At 55.8% G+C, this 25,047-nt stretch overlaps 4 protein-coding genes across 14 annotated transcripts; 1 reads left to right on the forward strand and 3 right to left on the reverse strand.

The window, feature by feature from the left end:
• The first annotated feature begins 257 nt into the window (after positions 1-257).
• Positions 258-8,490, forward strand: PPP4C (protein phosphatase 4 catalytic subunit). The gene is made up of 9 exons (XM_006070492.4): positions 258-416; positions 651-813; positions 4,452-4,503; positions 5,452-5,502; positions 5,718-5,819; positions 6,410-6,583; positions 6,664-6,790; positions 7,764-7,953; positions 8,044-8,490. Exons 2-9 carry the CDS (start codon positions 716-718, stop codon positions 8,171-8,173), a joined length of 924 nt encoding a protein of 307 aa, XP_006070554.1. The 5' UTR covers positions 258-416; positions 651-715; the 3' UTR covers positions 8,174-8,490.
• Positions 8,491-8,885: 395 nt separating this feature from the next.
• Positions 8,886-13,961, reverse strand: TBX6 (T-box transcription factor 6). Its single transcript, XM_006070493.4, has 8 exons — positions 12,852-13,961; positions 12,528-12,765; positions 11,360-11,627; positions 11,128-11,274; positions 10,960-11,030; positions 9,865-9,938; positions 9,599-9,782; positions 8,886-9,507 (listed from the first exon to the last, which is right to left on the reverse strand). The coding sequence occupies exons 1-8, from the start codon at positions 12,967-12,969 to the stop codon at positions 9,294-9,296; spliced, it is 1,314 nt and encodes a 437-aa protein (XP_006070555.3). The 5' UTR covers positions 12,970-13,961; the 3' UTR covers positions 8,886-9,293.
• A 148-nt stretch (positions 13,962-14,109) lies between these two features.
• Positions 14,110-16,734, reverse strand: YPEL3 (yippee like 3). Its single transcript, XM_006070494.4, is given in 5 exon segments — positions 14,110-14,608; positions 16,021-16,129; positions 16,344-16,387; positions 16,493-16,680; positions 16,683-16,734. Coding segments are annotated over 5 exon segments (468 nt in total). The 5' UTR covers positions 16,720-16,734; the 3' UTR covers positions 14,110-14,518.
• Positions 16,735-18,773: 2,039 nt separating this feature from the next.
• Positions 18,774-25,029, reverse strand: GDPD3 (glycerophosphodiester phosphodiesterase domain containing 3). 11 transcript variants are annotated; one of them, XM_006070495.4, is made up of 10 exons: positions 24,261-25,029; positions 23,941-23,983; positions 23,576-23,711; positions 23,443-23,488; positions 23,165-23,283; positions 22,993-23,082; positions 22,554-22,687; positions 20,883-20,942; positions 20,725-20,776; positions 18,774-18,969 (listed from the first exon to the last, which is right to left on the reverse strand). In XM_006070495.4, exons 1-10 carry the CDS (start codon positions 24,397-24,399, stop codon positions 18,832-18,834), a joined length of 957 nt encoding a protein of 318 aa, XP_006070557.1. In that variant the 5' UTR covers positions 24,400-25,029; the 3' UTR covers positions 18,774-18,831. The 11 variants fall into 11 exon arrangements, with proteins under 11 accessions (XP_006070557.1, XP_025130672.1, XP_044792175.1 ...); XM_025274887.3 differs by having other exon boundaries at positions 20,883-21,047; XM_044936240.2 differs by having other exon boundaries at positions 20,657-20,776; positions 20,883-21,047.
• Between the last annotated feature and the right edge of the window lie 18 nt (positions 25,030-25,047).

Consider the following 25,047-nt stretch of genomic DNA (forward strand, 5'->3'; position numbering starts at 1 on the left):
CAAGCAGATTATCACTTGGCCACTAGGGATCAGTACTGGGGGGAGGTCCATTAAAACAGGTAAACAAAAACGTGTAACCTAAAGCTACAAGGCGGTGCCCTCAAACCCCTCAAGAGTTTGAAGTCCCTATCAGCCTTCCCGGTGCCGATCAGCTTAGCCTACCATCACTTCCGCCCGCTCGTTGCCGACATCCGGTTCCTCGGGCTTATTGCCCTTCTTAGGCTTGAGGGGGTGGGGTAAGGGCGCGGCGAGGGAGGGGGAGTGCGTGTATGACGCCACATCCGGCTCGGGGCGGAACTGGCCTCCCGCTGCTTCCGCGGCGGGGCCGGAAGTAGAAGCGGTGGTGGCGGCGGCCCAAAGCGAAGGGAAGGAGGAAGAGAGGGAGCCCGAGAGCCAGAGCCGGAGTCGCCGCGGCGGTAATCGTCGGAGAACCCTCTAGGCCACCGTCCCCAGCGCGGGCCCGTGGAGTTCGACGGGAGTTAGCGGGGGGCGGCCCGGGCTGCGGGACGCTGGGGGCCCCGGGGCCGATGTGAGGGGAGGCGGGAGTTGGGGTGGGGGGGCCCGGGCCAGCTCCAGAATCGAGTTGCCCCCGCTGACCCGGCGCCCCCTAGGAACGCTCTGATCCGGGGGTTCATCTTCGCCTTTACCAGGAGACCCCTGTGCGGTGCGGAGGGGGCGGCGGCCCCGGCTCTGACCCGCGCCGGGGGGGTGGGCCATGGCGGAGATCAGCGACCTGGACCGGCAGATCGAGCAGCTACGGCGCTGCGAGCTCATCAAGGAGAGTGAAGTCAAAGCCCTGTGCGCTAAAGCCAGGTGAGCCCGCTGGCTCCGGGGAAGAGAGACTTGGGGTTTCGGCCTGGGGTAAACCGAGCTGAAAACTTTGGGCCTGGCTCATCCTGGAAGCTTTCCGGAGAGGAGCAGAATAGGGCCTCTTCCCTCGAGGAGCTACCAGCCTGTTGGGTGAAGACAGGCCTGGATAAAGATACCTGAAGTATTAGATGATGTGCTTTCAGTGGAGTTAAGAATAGAAAATACTTAGGAAGCTCAGGGGAACAACCCTGTCGGGGGGAGGGGGTGGGCAATAGAGAATGTCTCTTGGAGGAACTGAACTTTGGGATAGATCTCGAAGAATAAGATGATAAAAGGAGGTGTCAGCAAGAACAGGAGTTCAAGGCAGGAAAGCTAAAGCCTCTGTGGTTTATAATATTCTTTTAATTCCAGTAACAGCCCTAAAAGGTGGGTGAAATTGATCCCATCTTACCAGTGAGGACTCGCATATTCAACAGTTGAAGGATGGATCCTAAAGCCAGTTTTCCCTGTCTTGTCCCTTTTCGGGCCATAATGCAAGAAAGTGGAATTGGATTACTCATATTGATTGTGGGAGCCTAAGAAATAGTAGTAAATAAGCCAGAAGAGAAATAAGCAAGGTGTGAAGGGAGGCCCAACTAAGGATTCTGTGGGAAGTAGGATGAGGTAGTGATTAAGAGCCAGGCTTTGGAATGTGATGGCACTGGGTTGGAATCAGCTTTACCACCTCCTAGCCATGTTGGTGATCTTGAGGTCTCTGAGATTGTTTCTTCTTCTGGAGATATTAAAGCAAAATAATAGTATTTACTAAGATGATTGTAAAGAGTAAGTTGGTGCTTGGAATGTGCTTAGGCTTTGGTTAAATGTCAGTGTTAGACAAACATTAGGTGTTACTGTTCCCACTTTGTGGGAAGAGGGCAGTGCTGATAAGGACAGAACTTACTAGAAAAGGTGGACTTGAAAGCTGAAAATAATTTGGAGGGCTGATGGGGGCAGGCCCACTGAAGAGGGCATTCACAGCAGGAGGAGAACAGGGATAGAGGTCTAAAGGGTGTGGGCAGCTGTGAGGAGACCAGTTACCTGCATCCTGAGGAACTGTCTGTGGCTTCTACACACTGGAGAACTGTGTGGAAAGGGTCAGCAGAATTACCTCACTTTTTTTTTTTGAACAACAGACCTGCTGTTCATCTTGCCTTATACTGGCAGACCTTATGTCTATTTCCTTCCCATAGCAGTCCTACAAAGTTGGAATAATTTTCCCCATTTACAGAATAGGAAGCCGTGGCAGTGACTTGACCGAGGCCACCGATAAAGTGGCCATTGAGCTCTTTGTTTGGTTTTGCCTCACAAAGACCTGTCATGGCCAGGCAGGGCCTGTGTGGGTTTGTTGAACATACAGGGCCCCCTTTTAAATGCTCGTCTGTGATCCTTCATGTTTTGCCAGCTCATGATTTCCCTGACCAGAGTAGCCCCAAGATGTTTTCAGATATCCCTGCTCCCTCAGTCTTCATTGGCATTTTTTTTAGGAACTTAAACTCATTGCTGCCTGGCACTATTCTTCTTCCTGTAAGTTTCATGCCCCTCACAAGGCCTGGATCTGTGTGGCAGTGATGATAGCTAACGCTTGGATAGTGTGGGATTTTCAGAACAACAGAAGTTATGTGTTCAGTCTTCATTGCTCTTTGCAGCTCTGTGCAGTGGGCAGGGCAGAGGTGAGTATTTCACAAAAGAGGAAACTGAGCCTCTTACCCCTGGTTTCACAGCTGATCGGAGAAGCTGGTTTTGGATCCAGGTCTTTGACTGTCCTCCATGCTCACTGCAGCCATCTGACAGCCCGACAGACATTTAGGCTCTGTGAATGGCAGCAGGATGCTACTGAGGAGTGGGAGGGCCCTGTCCAGCTCATGAGATGGAGCTTGGAGGAACTCGGCTCGGGCCTGAGATGGCCACTGTTACTCCAGGCCCAGTCTGGAAGAGGCCCATCTCAAGCATCTGGCCGTGGCCTCCTGGGGACCAGCCAGGGCCCCAGGCTGAGACTGGTGGTGTCAAGAACTTTCGCTTGCCCAGTGGATACCAAGACTTGAGACCTTGAAACTGCAAAGGCCTGGGAGCTGCATTTGCTCCTATTAAAAACATCAGCAGTTGAGAAGAGCAGAAGGTTTTGAATGAGGTGGTCTTCAGGATGAAGTATAGCTTTGTCATCTGTAAATGGTATGACCCGGGCCCAGTCACTCTTAAGTCTCCAAGTCTTTGAAATTCTTGCAGAGCTCAGATGAGATTCTGCATATCCAGAGACAGCATCTCATTCTTTGGTCAGTGGTCAGCAGTGAAAGTGAGCAGGCATGAGCCCTGAGAGGGCTGGTGCCGGGGCCTGGTTCCCACATTGTGCTGAGGCCTTGCTGGCACGGAGGCAGGTTTTGACCGAGTCTGTGGAAAGGGCTGGTGTAAAGTCTCAGGAGATCTCGTCTCTGAGTTCCAGCTACCCTCCAGCTTTGTGACCTGGATCCTGCCCCTTTTCTCTCTAAACCTCAGTTTCTTTGTCCGATGAGGATGGAAAGAACCTCCCAAGTCAGTTGGAAAAGTATTGTAAGCAGTGGTGTGAGGATGTTTGGTACAAGATGCAGGACAGGTGGGAGAGCCTGGCTGCTCTCTGGCCCCTTGGATCACCACCAGCGGCTCTCCCATTCCTGGAAACCAGGGCACACCTCCCTGGAACTGCCTTAGTTACGCAGTGCACCCTGAGCCCAGGGAGCTCCTGGTCTGGTGGGAAGGGACTGGCCCAGAGAGTGATGGCTGAGCAGGTGCCTCCCACATCAGATTCGCTTGATAAGAGCCAGACCCCAGAGCAGGCCGCCTTGGTTCAGTTCCTGTCTGTGTGACCACAGCCGGTTTCTTCATCTGAGCTGTGGGAATCATCATAGCACCTGCCTTTGAGGGTGATGGTTTGAGTGCCCGCATCATCCATGCAGAACTCTTTAACTACTGACCTGGCACATGGTGCGAACTGCAGTGTCCTCGGCTCCTGTGATCGTCAAGGACGAAATCTCAAAGCACAGCGCTACCTAAAGCTAGGTGTCCTTAATGGACAGTGATTTCCGTGTCAAGCTCGTTCGGGTAGAAGTAGATCATGCTGCAAGGAAAAAGGGAACAGAGTCCTCGCTTCCTCTGAATGATAGAAGAGTGGCAACAGCATGTCGCCTTGAAGGTGGATCCAATGGCTGGCCTGCCCAGGGCACCACCCTTGTGCCCAAGAACATTCTAGGGGAAGAAGGCCCCTGGGGTGGGGAGAGAGGGGCTCTAAGAGCCCAGCCAAGGCACTGTGTGGACAGGAGGAGGAGCTCTGTCTTTTGGGTCGTTGCCAGATGTGTGAAAGGGAGCAGCCAGGAGGGTCAAGGCCAGGAAAGTCCCAGACTCCTTGGGAAGGCTTTGGATGCTGAACAAGAGCTGGGGCTTTGGCCTGTCGACTGCAGGGAACCACAGAAGGGTCTCAAACTTGGGGGCTGTGGTCAGCCTCGCCTGGGGGAATTGTGCACCTCCGACCTGCCCCATGGAGGTTCAAGCCTCATCCTCTCTTCTCCTGCAGAAAAGGTCAGAAATTGGGTTGGGCTGGCCTGGCTCTGGTAACTTTGGTCTTCTGTCTCCAGAGAGATCTTGGTGGAGGAGAGCAACGTGCAGAGAGTGGACTCCCCAGTCACAGTGAGTACCCGCCGTCCCTCCACAGCCTAGCTTGGTCTGTTAGGCCTGTGGGCGTCCTCCTTAGTCTTGTGGGCTCCAGGGTCTACCCCTCATCCCTGGGAGCCCCATCTTCAAGAGAGCCTTGCTAGAAGAAATGGCAGTTGTGGGCATGGTCTTTGGAGTCACTGGAGGGATGCTCTTGGCCTGGGCAGAAGGACTCTTTAATTTGGTGAGTGAGTGAACTCCACGTGTTCCTGTGTGTTACCAGTGACTTTATTCTGGGTGCCTGGAGGGGAGTAGGGAGAGGAGGAGGCCAGGTCCTCTGGGAGCTGCAGGTCTAACTGGAAAGAATTTGCTTTAGCTCTTGCCCACAGAATAGTTGGCACTCAGAGTGGGATGAGGGGATTGGGTTGGGAGAATAGATTTTCGACTCTGGGAAGTAGAGGCTTTCAATCCAGGGAAGATCCCCTGGAAGAGGAAATGGCAACCAGCTCCAGTATTCTTACCTGGAAAATTCCACAGACAGAGGAGCCTGGTGGGCTACAGTCCATGGGGTTGCAAAGAGTCGGGCATGCCTGAGCATGTGCGCACACATGCACGCACGTACACACACACTTGGCTTAGCCGAGACTGATAAGGATCTTCTAAAGCAGGGACTTCCAGGTGGCTCTTGCCCTCTGAGATGGCCCACATTCTGTCTGTGGAGTATGTTTCTCTAAATAAATCCATTTCTTACCCATAAATAAATGAAGCCAGGACTTCCCTGGTGGTCCAGTAGTTAAGACTCTGAGTTTCCACTGCAGGAGTTGTGGGCTTGTGGGTTTAATCCCTGGTGGGAACTAAGATCCCATGTGCCATGCAATGAGGCCAAAATTTAAAAAAAAGTAAAGCAGTAGGATGTTTTTGAAGGACAGCCCCTGGCAGCAAGGCTTTCAGACTGTGAGTTCTGACCTGCCTCCTCACTTCCAGGTATGTGGTGACATCCATGGACAATTCTATGACCTCAAGGAGCTGTTCAGAGTGAGTGTGGGAAATGCCAGGAAAGGTGACCCAGGGGATGACTGCAAGACCCCTTTAGTTGAGAGTGGAGACTTTGGTGACGGGGTTGGGAGTCAGAGGCCTCTAGTTAGGTGGGCCCATTGTGGAAGAAGGGCCTCAACTTGACTGGAAGTGGGCCACTGCAGTGGGTTGCGGAGAGTTTAGGACCAAGCTGAACCTTCTTCCTCCCTCCCCAGGTGGGTGGCGATGTCCCTGAGACTAACTACCTCTTCATGGGGGACTTTGTGGATCGTGGTTTCTACAGCGTCGAAACGTTTCTCCTGCTGCTGGCACTTAAGGTGGGACTCCCTGGCTTCTGGAGCCAAGACCTGGGTCACCTCTGGTCTGACCTGCCTGCATCCTTTCTGCCCTCATCTCCTGCCCCATCCGCCCCCAGCTCTTGAGCTGTGCTGCTGGCGATGGACCGTTTCTGCTTGGGTGGTCAGGCAGCTTTCCTTGACTTGGGGGCATCTGATGAGGTCGAGGTGGGGGCGGCATCGTAGCGGGAGGGAAGAGAGGCTCACCCTGTTCAGAAAGTGGCCCGGAGTGGAGTTCAGCTGGATACAGTATCCGTTGGTGGGAGAGAGGTTGTAAGAGGCCAGATGACAAGGTGCTCTAAATGTCTTGCTAAGGGCTTGGTCCGTACCTGGTGGATCAAGGAGGGACGGTTAGGTTTGTACTTGAAGTGGGAGGTGGGAGGGAGTGTGAGAGGATTCAACTTTGCATCCTCTGGAGGCGGGTCGGGGCGCCTGTGAGGTGAGTGTGGCACGATTCGGGCAGAGATGACCGGAATCTGGACCGGGGCGGTGGTGGTGAGCGTGGAGCAGGGCTGGCAGACATGAGGACGTCAAGGAGGGAGGGACAGGCCCTGCACGGTGACTGCCTCCAGGTTCGCTATCCTGACCGCATCACCCTGATCCGGGGCAACCATGAGAGCCGTCAGATCACCCAGGTCTACGGCTTCTATGACGAGTGCCTGCGCAAGTACGGCTCGGTGACCGTGTGGCGCTACTGCACTGAGATCTTTGACTACCTCAGCCTGTCGGCCATCATCGATGGCAAGGTAGGCCCGCCGCGCAGCTCCCTGGGGACAGGAGGGCTGGGAGAGGCGCCGGGCCTGAGCCGGTCTTGCTCTCCCCACAGATCTTCTGTGTGCATGGGGGGCTCTCCCCCTCCATCCAGACGCTGGACCAGATCCGGACAATTGACCGAAAGCAAGAGGTGCCCCACGACGGGCCCATGTGTGACCTGCTCTGGTCTGACCCTGAAGGTGAGGTCAAGAGCTCTGCTCTTAGTTTGCTGAGCGACCGAGGGGTCCTGTGGTTAGAGCAGGTGCCTGGAAGGGATGGCCCCGGGCAGGTGAGTTTGGGACAGAGCAGGGCTGGTCTTCACTGGCATTGGTGCTTGATGGCCAATGGGCTGGCATCCTCTATGAGGAGCGGGGATGAGGGTAGCTGGGTGCTTTGAGCTAGGGGGTGGGGGGGGGGCATGTACGTCATACCTCAGGGGCTTGTTGAATGTGAATCATCTGCTTCCTGAATGCGAAGGGGCTTCTGCAAGGATCAGGCTCCCAGAATGATTGCCCCCAGAACTCGCCTGCCAGTGCAGGAGATGTAAGAGATGCGGGTTCAATCCCTGGGTCCAGAAGAACCCCGGGAGGAGGACATAGCAACCCACTCCAGTATTCATGCCTGGAGAATCCGAAGGACGGGAACCTGGTGGGCTACAGTCCATAGGGTCACAAAGTCAGACATAACTGAAGTGACTTAGCACGTACACACAAGGAGCCCTCATGTCGTGGGCATCAGCTAGTATGGAGCACCGCCGAGACGAGAGCCAGGCCTCCCAGCACCAGTCTGGGCCTCTTGTGCTGTGACACCAGCCTCCGCTCCCTCTCTGCCCTGTCCCTACCTCCCTGCTGGCTGGGCTGCCCTGAGTCACGGGTGCTGTCCAGCGTGCTTACTGTCGGCACCTCCTTTCACTCTTGCATGTACCTGTTTGGACAGTAAATTAGATGGTCACTCTGATAATCAGGCGGCTCCAACTATCAGGTAGTTCTTACTTCTTTGGAGCGTATCCACGTCAGCGTTTGCTGTCCTGTCCTGAGGCTGCCTCAGAATACCTTTGGGCCCTGTGTTCTTGCTGCACAGGCCTCACTGGGGGAGGGAGGCAGGCTATTTTGCAAAGGGCAGCGGGCAGCCCTGAGGATGCGCTCTCACCATCCTGTCCCTTGCTTGCCTCAGACACAACAGGCTGGGGCGTGAGCCCCCGTGGGGCTGGCTACCTGTTTGGCAGTGACGTGGTGGCCCAGTTCAACGCAGCCAACGACATTGACATGATCTGCCGTGCCCACCAACTGGTGATGGAAGGTTACAAGTGGCACTTCAACGAGACTGTACTCACTGTGTGGTCGGCACCCAACTACTGCTACCGGTGAGCTGCCTGGGCTGGGGAGGTTGAGGTAGGGATCCAGGCTGAGCCACTCTATTAACACTGCTGCCCCTGCCTTCCCCTGCCTTCCAGCTGTGGGAATGTGGCAGCCATCTTGGAGCTGGACGAGCATCTCCAGAAAGATTTCATCATCTTCGAGGCTGCTCCCCAAGAGACACGGGGCATCCCCTCCAAAAAGCCCGTGGCCGACTACTTCCTGTGACCCCTTTGGCCCTGCCCCTCTCCGGCCCCCGGACCACTGTGACTCTGCCCTCTTCAGACGGAGGCTGGGCGTCGGGGGGCTGTCCCCGGCTTTGCTCTCCCTGCAAAAGAGGGCACTTCGAGGGTGAGGACTTTTCTGGAGAGGCTGGGAGCCTCAGTTCCATGCTCCTCCTCCCGTCTCCCCACTTGAACCATGAAGTTTCCAATAATTTTGGTTTTCTTTTTTTCCTTTTTTTTTTTTTGGTTTGTTTTTAGATAAAAATTTTGAGAAAAACAAAAAAAAAAGAAAAAAATTCTAATAAAAGAAGAAAAATGGTCTTTCGGTTGGTGTTGACTGGGTATGAGCAGCCTGGGACCTGGGATTCGTGTCAGGACTTTGATGCCCCAGAACCCTAATCCTGCCAGCAAGGTGAGGCTCAGCCAGTCAGCTTGCCCAGAGCCTCCTGGTCCCCGTCCAGTGCCAGTGATCGCTCCTGGGGGCTTCCTGAGTGCCAGGGAGAGGGCTGGGTTCTCGGGCAGCCCCATTTAATTCTCAGAATGGCATGTCAAGACAGATTCCTCCATCTTTCTGAAGAGGAAGCAGACCCCAAGCATTGACTTAGATTCACAAGGTCAAGCAGCTGGAAATGACAAGTCTTGATTGGGGCCTGCGTCTCCTCACAAAACCTCTGCTCACCCAGCCCCACTCAGGGCCAAAGACCATTAGCCCAGTGTTTCCAGAGCACTGATGTCTTTCGAGTTTTATTAACAAAAATACTCTGGACCTGAGAACAGACCCGTGTGGCTCGCCCTGGGGAGAGGGGGAAGGACTTGTAGAGCCCAAGGGTGAGGCTGGGGGTGGGAGTGCTGGTCCCAGGCCCCATTTGGCCAGGCAGAGCCCCCTCCATTCACACCGAGGTGAGAGCCTGGAAGGGGAAGCTGGCCCCAGCTGGACTCCCAGCGGCTTAGCCAGAGCTTTGAAGCCAGAGGGGGGTGGGAGCGAAATCAAAGTGTGAAGTGGGGTGGGGAAGGCCCAAGGCAGCCATTTGGTGTGGGGGAAGGGGTAGTGGAAGTGAGGGGGCAGCAGGCCTGGGGGAAGGGAACTGGAAGATGGGGAGGGAGGCAGGGGGCTTAGCAAAGGCTCAGTACATTGGTTTGGAGCCCACATCTAGGTAAGCCCCAGGCCCAGGGTAGGGCAGTGGGAAGGGGCCCCCTTGGAGGAAGTGCGAGGCAAAGGATGCTGAGGGTGCTGCTGCTGGGTATCCTGAGCCTGCTGGCCCGGGCTGCAGCTCCAGGAAGGCGGCTGAGTAGGGGGCTGGGCGCCCAGAGTCTGGAGCCTCCGGGAAGCTGGGATTCCTGAAGAGCAGAGAGGTATCAGGACAGGGGAGAGGGAACCCCCACTCCCTCAGCCCGGAACAGCCCAGCCCTGTGCCCCTGACCCACTCACCTGGTTGGAAGGTGACTGGGGGCCCCGTGGAAAGCGGCAGGGTGCAGCAGGTAGGCCTCAGCACTGGGGCCACTGCAGGGAGGAGCTGGGGCAGGGGCAGCTTCCCCAGGCACTGGGGCCTGCTCTGGATCTGACTCCCGAACATCCCCACCCAGTGTGGAATCACAGGGACCACCTGGAGCATCTGGGGAGACAGAAGGGCCAGAGCGGGTTAAGGAGGATCGGCATCTCAGGCCTGGTCCCATCACCTCTGGAACGACACTTACCTCCACTCCCATAACCCGCTGTGGCTGCCGGCTCTGGGCCCCGCAGTTTCCTCTTCACACGGGCGTCTCGCTCCCTGGGGGACAGTGATGATGATGGTGATGATGATAATGGTGATGATGATGGTAATAATGGCACTTAAACCAGGTGCCAGGCACTTCACCCAGGGACCCTGTCGGGTAGGTGCCATTATCATACCCATTTTACAGAAGAAGGAATGGAAGGACAGAGAATTAAATGACTAGAAAACAGCAGTTGTTTAGTTGCTAAGTTGTGTCGGACTCTTTTGTGACCCCATGGATTGTAGCCTGCCAGGCTCCTCTGTCCATGGGATTGCCCAGGCAAGAATACTGAAGTGTGTTGCCATGTCCTTCTCCAGGGGATCTTCCTAATCCAGGGATCAAATTCACATCTGCATTGGCAGACAGGTTCTTTCCACTGGGCTACCTTGATAACTTGTCAAGAGCGAGACTGTTACATTCATCAGGGTGATCCTTGAGTTAATATCTATCTCTTCTGCCTGATTCTAAGTGTCTTGAGGGCAAGGGCCAGCTCTGAGGGGTTAGGGTTAGTTAGAAGAAGCTAATGTCCTAACCAAACCTTTACAGCCCACCATAATCTGGCTCCCTATTGCCTCTCTCACTCCACACCAGCCATACTGCAGCATGCTCCTACCCCAGGCCCCTGGCATGCTCCCAGATACTCACATGGTTCCCTTCCATACTTCCTCCGAGTCTTCTCAAACGTCCTCTTAGTGAGGCCTTTCCAGGACTCATCTCTCCAGTCCTGATCTTCCTTGCTTGCTTTTCTCTATAGAACTTATCCCACATATCCCTAACATATTTACTTCTCTTGTTTACTTGTCTGCTCTGCCCACTAGAGTATCAGTTCCATGAGGGCAGGGGCTTTGGTTTGTTCTGCATCTTCACTGCCTAGAACTGTGCCCAGCACATAAGCAGGTACTAAGTAAGTATTTGTCAGATCAGTGAGTGACAACATGTGTTTACTTACGTTGGGTTCCAGGAGTCCAGCACAGTGCCCAGCACACAATCAGTAAACATTTGATGACAACGATTGAATGAGTGAATGATGCCCACCTCTTACAGTTTCGGCCATTCTCCCGGAAACCCTTGGCAAAGGGGTTGGCTGCAATCTTCAGTTGCGTGATCTGGGGGTGGGGGTGGGGGGAGGATGCCGTACACCCAGAATCAAGACTCTTGCAGCCAGGGCAGAGTGATGCCACCCGCTCCAGCAGGGTCACTCACCCGTGGGTTCTGGTAGGCTGTCACAGAGATGAACGTGGTCTCTGGGAAGCGGAAGGAGGCAACGCCCCCCCAGTGTTGGCTGCAGAGCTGGGCGGCCCGCACCAAGTGTATGCGGGGCTGATACTTATGCATGGAATGCAAGATCAGCTGGGAGGGAAGAAAGAGGAGTGACTCCCTACCCTGGTCCCACCCCAACCCTCATGGTGGGGGAGGGTCCCAGCCTGGGCCTCACGTGGCCATGGGGGTCCAGTGTGCTGTTGGTGAGCTTGACACGGTGGAAAGACACAGGCTGCCGCATCCAGTGGGCTCCAGTGGCAGGGGAGTCCGGGTGAATGTAAACACGGTCAGGCAGGCGGGGCTCTGCCTTGCCGCTGGGCTCCCAGCGCCGGCCCTGCCAGCGGTAGCGAGCCCCATCCACCGGGACCACGTCCAGAAGAAACAGGTAGCGGGCCTCGGGGTCCAGGCCAGTGACTGATACTCGGCAAGCAGGGAACATGCGCCTGGGATGGGGGAAGGGACCAGAGAGTCCTGGAGCTACCCACTAGTTGGGGGTGAGCACAGCACCAGCAAGGTGGCATAGTCACTGGCTCATCCAGTTCTGTCACAGAGACTCGAGGAACGTGGAATCAGAACTCAGAAGGCAGGATCTTAGAGCTGTAAGCCTGTCTCATCCCATTTTACAGATAAGAAACAGGACAGACAGGTCAGGTGATGTGACCAGAGTCACACAGCAGGGTAGGAGCAGAGTCTGGACCCCTAACCCCTCATACTCCATTTGCAGAAGCAGGAGTGGCACACTTTCCCCCCAGAAATCTTGCCAGGAGCCTTCTGCTCCCCACCCTGGTCTCTTTACGTCATCTTCAGCACCAGAATCTACAGCTGCTGGACAAACTTGCTTCAGAGAAAAGAAGAAGAGGACTCACGTGCTAGTGCCTGAGTCCCTGGGCTAGAGAAAGACCCACTGACCATACTGACCATACCCCTGCCAACAAGTTGACCCCAGAACTAGTCACATACTGACCCCTGATCCTGGCCAGATTTCCCTGATGCTGGTCAGTGGCTGGCCCTTGACCCCCATTATAGTCTGAATCTTGAATCTAGGTGCAGACTGACCCCTCATCTAGGCCACATACTAACTTAAAGCCCAGCTGGACTTCCTGTCCCTAGCCCAGAAAGATCTAGGACCCTTGCCATAGGTTAGTCCCTAAACCAGTCAGACCACAGACTGACCCTTGACCCTTGCCACAGAATGACCCCTGACCCAGGCCACAGTCACACTCTGAACTCAGGCAGAGCTCTAGCCCCCTTAGAAATCGCCACACTAGCCCCATCCCCAGGAACTCTGCCCTTCCCGCACCAGGAACACACTGGGTTCTCTGACCCTGGCCCAGCCCCCTCACCTCCCAGCTTTGGTGATGATCATCTCTGTTCCCACGGAGTTGAACTCTTTCCACAGCTCCCGGTTCTCCAGGCTCAGGCTGACTCCAGGGAGTGAATGAAGGCCCTCTGGGGCTGAAGGGGGCGGCGGCTCAGTGCCCAGGGCTGGGGGCAGCGGGGGTAGAGGTGGGGGAGCTGCCAGAGTTCGGGGAGCAGCCTCAATCCCAGAGAGGAAGCAATCCAGTTTGGGAGTGTCCAGATCTGGAGATGGGAGGAGAATGAGGGGCCAGCTGAGGGCCACAGCCCCCACCCCAATTCTTACACCGAACTCAATTCTCTCTGCTCACCAGGGTAGCGGTAGCCCTCTGCCAGGGCAGGCGGGAAGCTGGAATCTGCCCCAGGCTGGGGGGGCCCAAGGCGGTAGCCAGTCCCCAGGGAGGGGTACAACTCTCGTGGGTGGTACATGGAGTAGTCCTGTCTGGCCTCGGGACACGCTGCCTACAGTGCCCCAGTGCTGAGAGATGCCCCCTTTATAGCTCACAGCTCAGCCCCTTCCAGATCCAGGATCACAGCCCCTCCCCTCTTTGGGGCCCTGGAGTTAGGCTGGGGTGGAGACCCCTGGGGCCTGGAAGGGGTCCAAGAGGGGGCCGGATACCTGGGTACCCTCCCCTCCTCCCCTTCCCCCCAGGCTTCATTAGTCCCGACCCCCTGCCCCCTCATTACATAATTAACTCCTCGGCCTGATTGATCCCCGGGGCTCGACAGGGACGCAGTTTGGCGCTTCCGGCCAGCTGGTCCCCGTTCCCACGGGGGGAGCCCCGGCTAGGGATAAGCTACTGAGGGGCGGGGCCTGGACGCTGGGATGGAGCCTGGAATCCTGGGGCAGACCTTGGCTCCCCAGACTTTTCTGGCAGGTGACCCCCCACCTCACTTGGAGGACGAGACTTGGAGGGAGGAAGCATGACTGGAGGGAAGGAGCAGGGCTGGCGGGACGCTGCCTAAGCTTATTGTTACGCAAAGCACTGGGGACCTCGAAGAGTCCGCAGCCGAGGCCTGAACGCTGGAGTCCTTCCCTGCTCCCATTCTCTAAAACCTCCAGCCTCAGCCAAGTCTCAAAAGTTTAGAGACGTTCATAGCTCGACGGTCTCTGACCGCGGACGCCCCGGTTTCCCAGAAGGTCCCGCGTTGGGGAACCCTCGGAACTACACTTCCCAGCAGGCCTAGCGCCGACGTTCGGCGCGAAGGGGACAGGGGGATGCCGCTGGGGCCGCTGGAAGCTGTAGTTGAGACGAGGTGGGCGGTGAAACCCGCTACGCGGTTGCCTCCCAGGAGAGCTGCCCCTAGGCGGCGTCAAAACGCTTAGGCTGAGAAGATGCCGATCAGCTGAGGTCAAGGCCTAACGAGCTAGAAAGGGCTCCGGGATCTCTGCCGGCAGTGAGATCCGCCGCGGGTGCTAGAGAAGACAGCTAAGTCCCAGAAGCGAAGGCTCCCACCTTTGACCGCCGTGCCTACCCCTATGCGTCCGGGACTCAAAGGGGAACAGGTCTATAGAGGCAGGAATCCGCATCTGAGTACTCCCTTCCCGGATTCCACATGAGCCTGGGGCTGTCTCCACTCCATTGTTTTATTATGTACAAACGCTACAGAACAAGGGGAGCAGACACGCGTAGGGTAAGAGGGGCCCGGTGGGAGGAGAACGTCACGGGGCAGATGGTGCACTGGGGCCAAGAGAGCAGCACACAGGCCATATCTAGAGGGCAGGCGGGGTAGGAAGGGGTTTAAAAACGAGATCCAAGCCAGCCAGATCGCAGGGAGGTGCGGGGGTGTCGTCCACTTTGTCCACCTTCCGATCTCCCCCCAAGGTCACAGTGCATGCAATAAAATATATGTACAGGAGCTGGATCCTTCCTCTGTAGGGGGCCTGAGGGTCCAGAGCTCCGTTGGGGTGAAGGGAAGCCAGTGGCGCCCCCTGGCGGCCAGGCCGGGCTGGCGCCACATGCGTCAGGAGCAGGGGTCAGTCCCAGCCGTTGTCTTTGATCATGTGGTTGAGTTCAATGATGTACTTCCCCTCTTTGTACTTCTGGCTGCTCTCGAAGGCCTGTTCCTGAAAGGAGGGAAGAGGCTGTTATGCTTGGAGGTAGGGCAGGGCCTAACCAAAAGGGTAGGGGTTGGGGAGTGAATATGATGGGCCCCATTTTACATATGAGGGAACTATCACCCAAGAAACCAAGCCACCTGCCCACAGACACAGAGCTGGTATATGGCAGGGCCAGGTTATCTCACTAATAGGGGATAGACAGAACTCTCTGAGTGACAGGTACTTTTCAAGTATTAATACTAATGTTGGCTCCAATAGAGAGAGGATATGGAAGCTTCTCAGAAGTTCCAGGGAATACAAACTGGTAGCCTCAGGGCCAATTTTGGCCTATGCATATGTTTTGTTCAACCAACAGAGAGTTTAATAAAAATAACTTTCAAACGCTAAAACATGGGGAATGTCGTGCTCATTCCATTTGGCCAGAATGTCCCCCTCTGGAGATCTACGTTGCCCCTTTTGCAGATCCACAGAATCTGCTTGGCCCTGCAAGCACTTGAATTTTTGGCCTCTGGATTAGGCCACTTCTTTATTTTACAGAGGTCCAGAGGGGGCAAACCACCTGTCCAGGAACACAGAGCAAATCTATGGCAGGGCCAGGGACTAACTCAGGGCAGGGTTCTGTCTCTGCCTGGGGCATTCACCTCCCAGAGGCACTACAGCTCCAAGAGATGCCAGAGGATTCCTGTCCCTCACAATTTCCCAAGAGCATCTCCTTTTGCTACATCTAATCTGATCCCCATAACAACCTTGGATGTCAGGGGGTCCCTTTATCTTCCACTACCGATAAGGAAATGAGAGGATAGTGAAATCAGACACTGAAGAACAGCAGTGGCGATGAGGGCAGTGGAAAAGGAGGCTCATGGACCCAAACTCTACGTTGCTGTGGGGTTTGGGGCAACTTCTCTGATCCTCTGAATGGCAATAGGAAGCTGGGGATCAAGGGTTTGGAGTTTAAAAAAGAGAGAGAAAATGAGGATTCTGGTCCCTGTTCTGTTACTTACCAGCTGTGTGACCTTGGGGAAGTTACCTAACATCTCTGGGCCTTCCTTTCTTCTTCTGTAAAGTGGAGATAATAACAGACTACCTACAGGATTGCTGTAATGAGTGAATGAGATAAGATATGCCAAGCACGTAACAGTGTCTGGCACATAAGTATTCAATAAACAGTCATTCTGATTATATCCTCATCTCAAAAATGGGAATGCTCGTGGCTGCGAGAAGGATGAGTTAAGAGAAAAACCTTAAAAGCCCTTGTAGGATGTGAGAGGAGAGAACATGGTCAAGGGAAGAAAAGATAAGTTTGACTTGGGTGACTTGGACCTGTACACCCTGAAAGATTACCAGATGACTGCTTGTGAGGAGGAGGTGATGTGAGGTCAGGTCAAAGGCTAGCCTGAGGTCAGAGGTCACTGACTCACATATTTCCAGCCCAAAGTGGTCTTGCAGTTTTCACAATGGATGTCAGCGACAGCATGGAGGCCTGTCAGCAGCACCCGCTCCTCGGCTGGCCCGCAGCCCACGTTCACCCTGTGGGGACACGGGAGCAGTCTCAGGGAGGGTCTCTCCATCACAAAGCCCCCCTCTAGCTTGGATCCAACTGTATCTGTCCTTAGCACTCAAGAGAAGGGGGAGCACAGCTTCCTACCCAAACCAGGAGACTCTTGAGAGTCTCAGCATGATGGCAGGGGTCACAACTCACAACAGAGGTCAGAGAAAAGAAGACAGGACAGTAGATACTCACACAGAGTTGAAGAGGTAGGCTCGCCCCTGACTGCCCTGGAAGGACTAAAGGGTGGGAGGGAGAGAGGAAGGGGTGTCAGGGCTACTGGTGGGGAGCCGCCAGGCAGCCCCTCTAGTCTGCCATTCCAGCCCCAGCTGTGACCTGATTACCTTGGAGATGAGGTCGTCGTGGTTGGCCAGGTGAGCGCGGCAGTGGGCACAGCTATACCTCCGGTGACAATCATCCAGGTAGGCCTGAAACGTCTTGGGCTTTGAAATCCGCACCATGGCGGGGGCCGGGGGCAGTGGCCCCACGCGGGGAGCGGCCCACGGGGAGCAGAGGGAGCCCAGTGCCTGCAGGGGATGGAGTGGGCTGTCAGGACCCTGGCTACACACATGCAGGCACGCCCTGGGCCACGGGGACTCTCTCTGTCACACTTGGCTGCTGTCTTCTCTCCCCAGAGCCAGCAGCCTCTCCAGGGGCCAGAGCTCTCAGTTTTGACTCATGGAGGAGGCCTCAAGTTGCATCAACGGGGAAACTGAGGCTAGGAGGAGCCCCAAATGAGTCACCCACCTGCTTTCGGCCTCACCCCTGCTGACCTAGCAATTGAAACTGGAGGAAGGGGCTCCAGAATAGATGACTGTCAGTTCTCCGTTTAGGGGCAGCTTGCAAGGGGTTGGGGATTGTATGGTCCTTACGACCTCATCTGAACTGCAGGGGTAGGGGGCGACTTCCCTTGAGGTCCAGAGAGTTCACCTGGGGAGAGGATCCCTCACCTGGAGAAGGCAGGAGGCCTCACTGAGGGTGGAGGGTCATCTAGGAGGGGAGGGGCTCTTACCCGGGGGCGCTGAGGACTTGCCTATGCCAAGGGGATCTTACCTGCATCGCGGAGCCTTACCTGAGACCCCGGGGCTCACCTAGGGAGTAGGGGTGGGGGGCGGGCGCCGAGGGAAGGGGCAGTCCTCGCCGCCGGGGCTGGGGCGCGGGGCGACGCGCAGCCCTGACGATGCGGTCCTCACCTCGCCTGGGCGCGCGGGGGTCCGGTCCGCCGGGGTGGCCTGGCCTGGGAGAGGGGGGCGCTCCTGGTGGGCGCCGTCCCCCCCGGCCCGGGTTCTCAGCCGCCGCGACTTGTTTACACCGAGACCAGCTGCTGCCGCCGCTGCGGCGGGAGGGGGAGGGGGCCGGCCTCCGGTCCCGGCGGCCGCTGTGACCAATCGGCGCGCAGTATGCAAATGAGGGGGCGCGTTACACAGTGGCCAGCGCAGGCCTGGGCTGCCCTTCCCCCTGCTCCCAGCCCAGGCCGGCCCGGAAATGCGGCTGCGGCCCGAAACCCAGCCGGCCTGCCCCACGGCCCGGGCCTGGTCGCCCACCTGGCCTCCCGCGGTCCTCGAAGGGGCGAGAATCTGAGATACCTGACCTGACCTAGGATTAGGAGGAAGATGGTGTCTGGACTGGACGCACGACCCTGGGAAACAATAGTCATAATTATCTGCAAACGTTTACCCACCCGCTCGTGCCCACTCCCTTAAACCCCACAGCAATCGGAGGTGGTAGCTTCTGCTATTGTTTCCATTTTCCCGGGGAGCTGAGGTCCACAGTGGTCCACAGAGGTCCAGCAGCTCCCCAGAGCTTATCCAGTTGATAAAGAGAAGTTGAGATTCTCACTTTGGTCCATGGTTCTTGCTATATAGCACTAGGGACAGACTCTCGGATGGGAAAAGCTAAAGGTATCCATCCGTGTTAGAACCCTGGGAGCCAGAGCCTCAGAACAAGCCCATTCCTACTGTTGTGTGTCCTCTCTTCCAGGCAGCCTCCTCGGATGCCCTGCAGGGTTATCAGGCTAGGTTAGCTATCCTCCCCTTTCTCACCTCCGAACTGGGTTTAAAATGAAAATGTTTAAACATGTATCTGCCATATAGACTTGTCTTGTTCCTTGCGTTGGTCCCAGTACCCAGCCTGGCCTATAGTTGATAATCTTTGTGAAATATGTGATTCATTAAATGAATAGGGTAGTAGGGCTCCAGGGGGTGGAGGAATTGGAGAAGCTTCTGGAGTGGGAGACCTGGGAATGGAACACTGGAATGGTTAAGGTAGCAGATGGGCAGCCATGCCCATCCTCTGAAACCAGGTGAGCTAGGCTTGCTGGGGCAAGTCAGGTCCTTTGATGTGTGCTTGGGGCTCTTAATGTCCTCAGGAGAATGGACCCATTGTCTGTGGCTCTGAAGGTGCAGGGGGCCTTGCAAGGGACATTCCTGAGTACAGTGGAGGCCAGGTTGGCACAGGGTGTGGCATTACTCTCAAACTGGAATGTCGTGGAACCAGTGGCTCAGGGTGGTTGAGGGCCTCAGATTGTGGCCCTCAGCTGGCCTCTTCTGTCACAAGCTGCCATCTTTGTAGTCTTCTAGAATCTACCCCCCCCCACCCCCATCCCCCCAAGCACAAAGACGTGACTGAGAAGAATATATTTATTGGAGAAGAGAAACAGAGGAGAGGATGAGGAACCTCTAGGTTAGGAGGCCAGGGCAGGTGGTCCACGGCTGTCCAGGTAGCACCTCAGGGCTGTTGGGTAATCAGTTATGACGCCAGTGGCCCCCAGGTTGAAGGCTGCTTCGAAGTCTGACTCTTCATTAAGGCACCAAAATACCACCTGGGGGGAGGGAGGAGCTTGAAGTTTCCCAACAACTACCAGGCACTCCCCCTTGTATCCAGATGCTGGAACTGATCCTTACATTTTCAGGAATTTTGCAAACTGGTTATTAAACACACCCTCCTTTTTTTTTGGCAGGGGGTGGGGGCATCTCCAGTTCCTCAACCAGGGATTGAACCCACACCCCCTGCAGTGGAAGTGCCGAGTCTTAACCACTGGACCACCAGGGAAGTCTAAACACAGTCACTATTAAGTATTATATAAACTTACAATTCAATAAATTATATTCAAAACAAAGGTAATAAACACTCAAAACTCATCACTTCCTGATTACTACATTTGATTCCATGTTCTGGAAGTCACCTACCTCTATCGAATGTGTAAGATGGAAATGCTATATAATATATCATGCTACCACATGATATATCTCGTCCCAACTCCGTTCAGTGAATTCAGGTTGGTAACCTGAAATCCGCCAAGGTGGACGTGTATACAGCAAGGAAATTACCTAATGTTCAAATCAAGGCTTCCCTCCCCCTCCCCCCTCAAGTTGGTAGTGGAACATTTACCAGCCTGCCCATATCTCCCAACCTGCCCCTATCTGCTGCTGCTCAGATTGCATCTTCCCTGCCTCCTGAGTCCTCTCCTGCAGGCACTGAAGCAGGTGGAGACAGTTATTTGTAGCCTGGGCTAAGTCACTGGCTGGACCTCTCAGTTTCTTATTTTGACAAATCAGAATGACAGTCCAACCGTCCGGAGTTACGGTGAAGATGGCAGAGCAGGAGGCCTAATCTGAAAGAGCTATGTCATCCCCAGGCCTCACTCACCCCCACATCCAATCAGTGGCCGAGTCTGGGCCTGTCTGTGACTTAACCCTTCCATCCATCCTCGCTGCTGCCACCTAAGCCCCAGTCCCGTCAGTGGCAGCATCAGCTACCCAGTGACTGCCTCCACACTGGCCCTCACAATCCCTCCTCCACGTGGTGGCTGGCGTGACCCTCACTCAACAAGGCTCCATTGAATCAGGTCTCTCCCCTGCTTAAGGCCCTCAAAAACGTCCCTTCACTTTGGGTTGAAGTCTGAGTTCCTCACTGAGGTTCCTGGGCTACCTTCTCCAGGTCCCTGGTGCCACTTTCTCTAGACTGCAGGCTAGTGGGACCCCTCAGTTCCTCTGCTGGCCTCTTGCTTCTCCTGACCTTCCCACACACTGAGCCTCCTGCCAAGACACTCTCCCTTTCCCCTCCCTGTGCGCTGGCTCCTCACTTCTTCTAGGTCTTCTCTGGCCCCACAGATAACAGCACTCTGTCCCCTTTCTGCCCACCGGCTGCCCCTGTAATGCCTGCTTTTCCTCCCCTGCCGGTGATGGTGCACTCTCTGCTCCTTCCCCAGGACCACAGTGCCTGTGGTCTCAACACAGTCACTTCTCATCCAAGGTCTGCTAATTAAATGACCTTGTCAGAGCTGATGCTCGGGGACAGGAGGGGGTGGGTTGATCTGATCTTTCCCTGGACCCCATGGTATCTTCCCAGCCCCCTTCATCAGGGATCGGGACAGTTCCATACATCATCATCATCACAATGACTAGCCTTTATAAAGCACTTACTAAGTACTGCCTACATATCCACAGGAGTTTAAAACACCATTATCCCCATTTTACAGATGAAGAAACCGAGACTCAGACAGTGACCTGCCAAGTGACCCAGCCAGTCAGAAGCAGAGCCAGCAGGCCCATGCTGTGAGCCACCACTTGCTCACCTGCACCCCTCGCTGCTGCAGGTGTTGGATCAGACTCTTCCTCATGATGAGCCTGGAGGGCAGCAGGGTCACAAAGGTCATGATGAGAGGGGACTAAGGGGAAGGGCGGGGATGGGTCTCTGTGGGGACGCCCCACCCAGCCTTCTCGCCCACCTCACCATTTGGCAACCACAGCCGCCAGTTGATTCAGCCCTGGGCGGGAAAACGGGAAGTAGGTCCTGTGGAGAGGTGGTGGTGTGGTCAGCCCCTGGGTCTCTCTGTCACAGGGGTGGGGTGGTAGTGACCCTTCGAGCAGCCTCACCCCACTCCTTTTGGAAGAGTCTCTGAGGTTGCACAGAGGAATAAGTCACCCACTGCTCAGTGACCCTGACTATGGCATGCTTTGAGGGTATGCCTCTGCCCTCACTGTTTTACAGAAGAACAGAAACTTAAGAGAACGAAAGTGACTTGCCCAACGTCACACAGCCCATCCATGGTGGGGCTGGGGCCACGACCCAGCAAGATTCCCAAACTGGATAGGCGGTCTGGAGCCCCTCATGGTTAGGCCTGACCAATTTCAAGGCCAGACAGCACTTCACAGGTCAGCTGTTTGTCCCTGATTGCCCCACTCTAGGGGTGACTTTAGAGGCTGTTACAGTGCTCGGGAGCAGGGTCTGTGTGCTGTGTGACCTTGGGCAAATTACAGAACCTCTCTGAGCCTCAGATCCTCCATGGGTCCTGTGGGGTCATGATTCCTGTATCTCCTGGGGTTGGTACGAGGTAAGGCTCAAATAAACTAAAGGATGTAAAAACACCTTGCAAACCTTGGATAAAACGTGATATACACCAAGTTCTGCAGTAAAATGATCTCTTTGTGGGATGGGGGGTGGGGGTTGGGGGGTTGGCTGGGAGCTTCCCTGAAGACAACAGAGGCGAGCAGAAAGCACTGGGACAGCTACAGAGAGGGCTCAGAAGGCAAAGGAAGGGTCCCAGAGGGAGAGCTGGCAAAGTATCCAAATTCCTGCTACTTTGCTCAGCTGTTACTTTGTTAATCCTTGTCTCCAGGCAGGAAAACGCCTTTCTGTTTGAGAATCAGAGAGTGATGCTATAGTTAATAACCATCTCCCCAAGCAGACTGTGAGCTCCTGGAGGGCCCTACCCCACTCATGCTGGTCTTATTTACTAGTGCAAGTGCATGTGAAACAGAGTAGGCATTCAAGACATATCTGTTGGATGAATGGATGAATAAATGCACTCTTGTCCTAAAACTCCATCCACATTATCATACGTTTACAGAGAAATTTTTCTGGGGGGGTTGGTATTCACGAATCCTTGGTGAGAACCATTATCTTCAAAAGCCCCTGTGGGTGATCCTTGAGGGTGGTCAGGGAGCTGGGGACATTGGGATCTCCTGCTCTACATGGGACCCTGCACAATCGGGTTTGAGGTGGGGGGTATTTCTCTTTTTTTGAAACTTTTAATTTTATATCATAGTAGAGTTGATTGCACCCCACTCCAGTACTCTTGCCTGGAAAATCCCATGGACGGAGGAGCCTAGTAGGCGGCAGTCCATGGGGTCGCACAGAGTCGGACACGACTGAGCGATTTCACTTTCACTTTTCACTTTCATGCATTGGAGAAGGAAATGGCAACCCACTCCAGTGTTCTTGCCTGGAGAATCCCAGGGACAGGGAAGCCTGGTGGGCTGCTGTCTATGGGGTCGCACAGAGCCGGACACGACTGAAGTGACTTAGCAGTAGCAGAGTTGATTAGCAATGCGTTAATTTCAGGTTTCTGGGGCCAGAAGCCTGGGGGAGGATTTGGAAGATAGATGGGGACCTAGTAGGTACCTGTTGATGATGGTCGGCAGGAAGCACATGAAGAACTTCTCGGGGATGGAGATGAAGGGCAGCAGCCCCAGGTAATAGAACAGCAGCACCCAGAACCCTCGGCTCAGTGTGAAGGAGGTGGGCATCTCAGGGTTCTAGGAAACAAGAGGAAGTAAGAAGGGGGATCAATCTGCTCCAGGGGGAGCGGAGAGGAGGCTTGGGCTGCGGGGGAAACAATTTTTGACATTCAGGAAACCCTACCACCTGCAGGAGCAAAGCCACATCTGGGCCCAGCGTTCCAAGCCCTGTCCCTCTGGCACGACTCTGCTCACACACTTCCCCTGCCTCCCGTAGCCCCTACCCCTGGAGACCCTGTTCAGGGCTCCTCCAGCACCCCCAGACCCCCCTGGCCTAGGCTGCCTGGGGAGGCAGAGAGGTGCACAGAGGGATGGGGACTTACAGCAGCCTTGCATTTCTTCATGATGGAACTCTTCTCCGAGGCCCAGATGGTGATTTCGTTGCGGTCATAGTGCCTCACCAGGCATGCTATCTGGGAGGAGGAGGGGGAGGGGAGGGGGAGTCAGGCCTCCGTCCAGCCTTGGACCTGCGTCCACCCCTGCCCGCCGCACCACCTTGTGAATGAGCTCTTCATTTCGCTCTTTGACTTCCACACTCATGGGCGTCCTCGGGAACCTCCGGAACAAGTCCTCCAGACGCACCATGTGCCGGTCGGCCCCGCGTGCAAAGTGGCCTGGGGGTGGTGGGGAGAAGGATGGGAGGAGGATTGCTGGGGTGGGGGCGAGAGCCCAGGGGCAGGGGGTGGGCCCCAGAGGAGAAGAGGGGGCAGGAGGTTGAGGCCGGGATCCCACTCCAGTAGGCTCAGCCCAGCGCTTGCAGCCCACGCTCTTACCTGGTGAGAAGTAGACCTCTAGCTCTTCCTTTAAGAGGGGCAGGTCCTAGGGAGGGCAGGGAGCAAGTCACCAGGAGGGGCGTGGAGGGGAGTTGGTTCTCTGGGCACAGTGGGGGGCTGCGGCAAAGCCCACCTCAAAGTTCAGGCTGCCCACGTCCCTGTTCACACCTGTCTGGCGGGACAGGTTTTTGTCGTGTGACACCACCACCACACCATCCTGAGTCAGCTGGCAGTCGAGCTCCAGGAAGTCCGCTCGCTGGGCCATGGAGCTATGAGAGCGAAGGTCAGTAAGTGGCTGGGGGACAGGGATGAGCCAGATGGCAGGGTGGTGGGGAGGCTGAGGGAACGTCAGGTCTGGCTGGATGTGCAGGCGGTGCACTGCGCAACTCCCAGGGGCTCCAGTCACCCAGACCAGGAAGTGGGTGGCACCCCTTAGCAGCATGCCTCACACAGCTGGCACAACCTTACCCGGCAGCATGGCCAGGCAGGTGGACTCACTTCTCCATGGCCTCCATGGTGTTCTCCAGGCGTTCTCCAGACCCTGTGTGGGGCAACTAGCGTGGGTTCCTGGGGCCTGGCCTCCCTCCTCCCATATCCCCTGTCCCCTGTCTCACCACTTCCAGTCAGGACAGGTTGAACGGCTTCTTATTCCCTATACCATCTCTTGCCCTGCCATCCTTATCTCCGCCTACCTTGAACACTGCCCTCCCTTTAACATCCTGCCCTTGGGACCTAGCCCTCTCTGCTGTCCACCTGCCTTGCAGTCCTCACTCCATCCTCAGGAGTGGCCACCCCGTGCCTACCCCAGCCCAGCTCACCTCCACGGTGGGCCCCCAGGTGGGGACGGAAAGCTGGAACCCACGGTGTGTGCAGCAGGCGAGGTCGGCGCAGGAAGAAGAAGGACAGCATGACATAGCTGCCCAGGGCGGGCAGGGCGTAGTAGAGCAGAGGGCTCATGGCCACGCCGCCTCTCCAGGCTCTGGGAGCCGTGGAACTCAGCTTTTCCCGGTGGACTGTGCTGCTTCACTGACTGCCTGGCTGATGTAGGCTGGCTCCACCACCAGCCGCCACCACACCCCTAGGGACCTGCTGAGCCTGCTGCTGGCTCAAGGCCAGACTGCAGGGCTGAGCTGGGGATGGGGTAGAGGCAGAAGAGACCAGGCACCTCTGGGCCTCGTACCCCAGGCCCTTCGCACAGCCCGGCCTCCCTGTCTCCGTGGCCACACCAGGGAAATCAAGTCAACCCTCCCCCTGGCAGGTCCACTACCACACTCTGCCTTCCCGCTGGTGCCTGTTGCCAGAGTATATATACACTCCTTGCCGTTTCCAGAGAATCTGGGGGTGTGCAGGGTGTCCCTGAGTCACTCTAGAATCACCTCCAGCTTAGACAGCAAGCCATTAGGGAAGGGACAGGACAATGACTAAGGGGGAAACTGACCCCGACTAAACAGACATGAATTGGAGCAAACCCCACGAGACAGTGGAAGACAGAGGAGCCTGGCAGGCTGCAGTCCATGAGGTCACAAGGGGATGGACACGAATTAGTGACCAAACAACAAGACCCCACTCTGTCCAGGAGTTTAGATCCCACTCCCATCCTCAACC

This window comes from Bubalus bubalis, chromosome 24, assembly GCF_019923935.1.
Source record: "Bubalus bubalis isolate 160015118507 breed Murrah chromosome 24, NDDB_SH_1, whole genome shotgun sequence".
Classification (NCBI taxonomy): domain Eukaryota; kingdom Metazoa; phylum Chordata; class Mammalia; order Artiodactyla; family Bovidae; genus Bubalus; species Bubalus bubalis.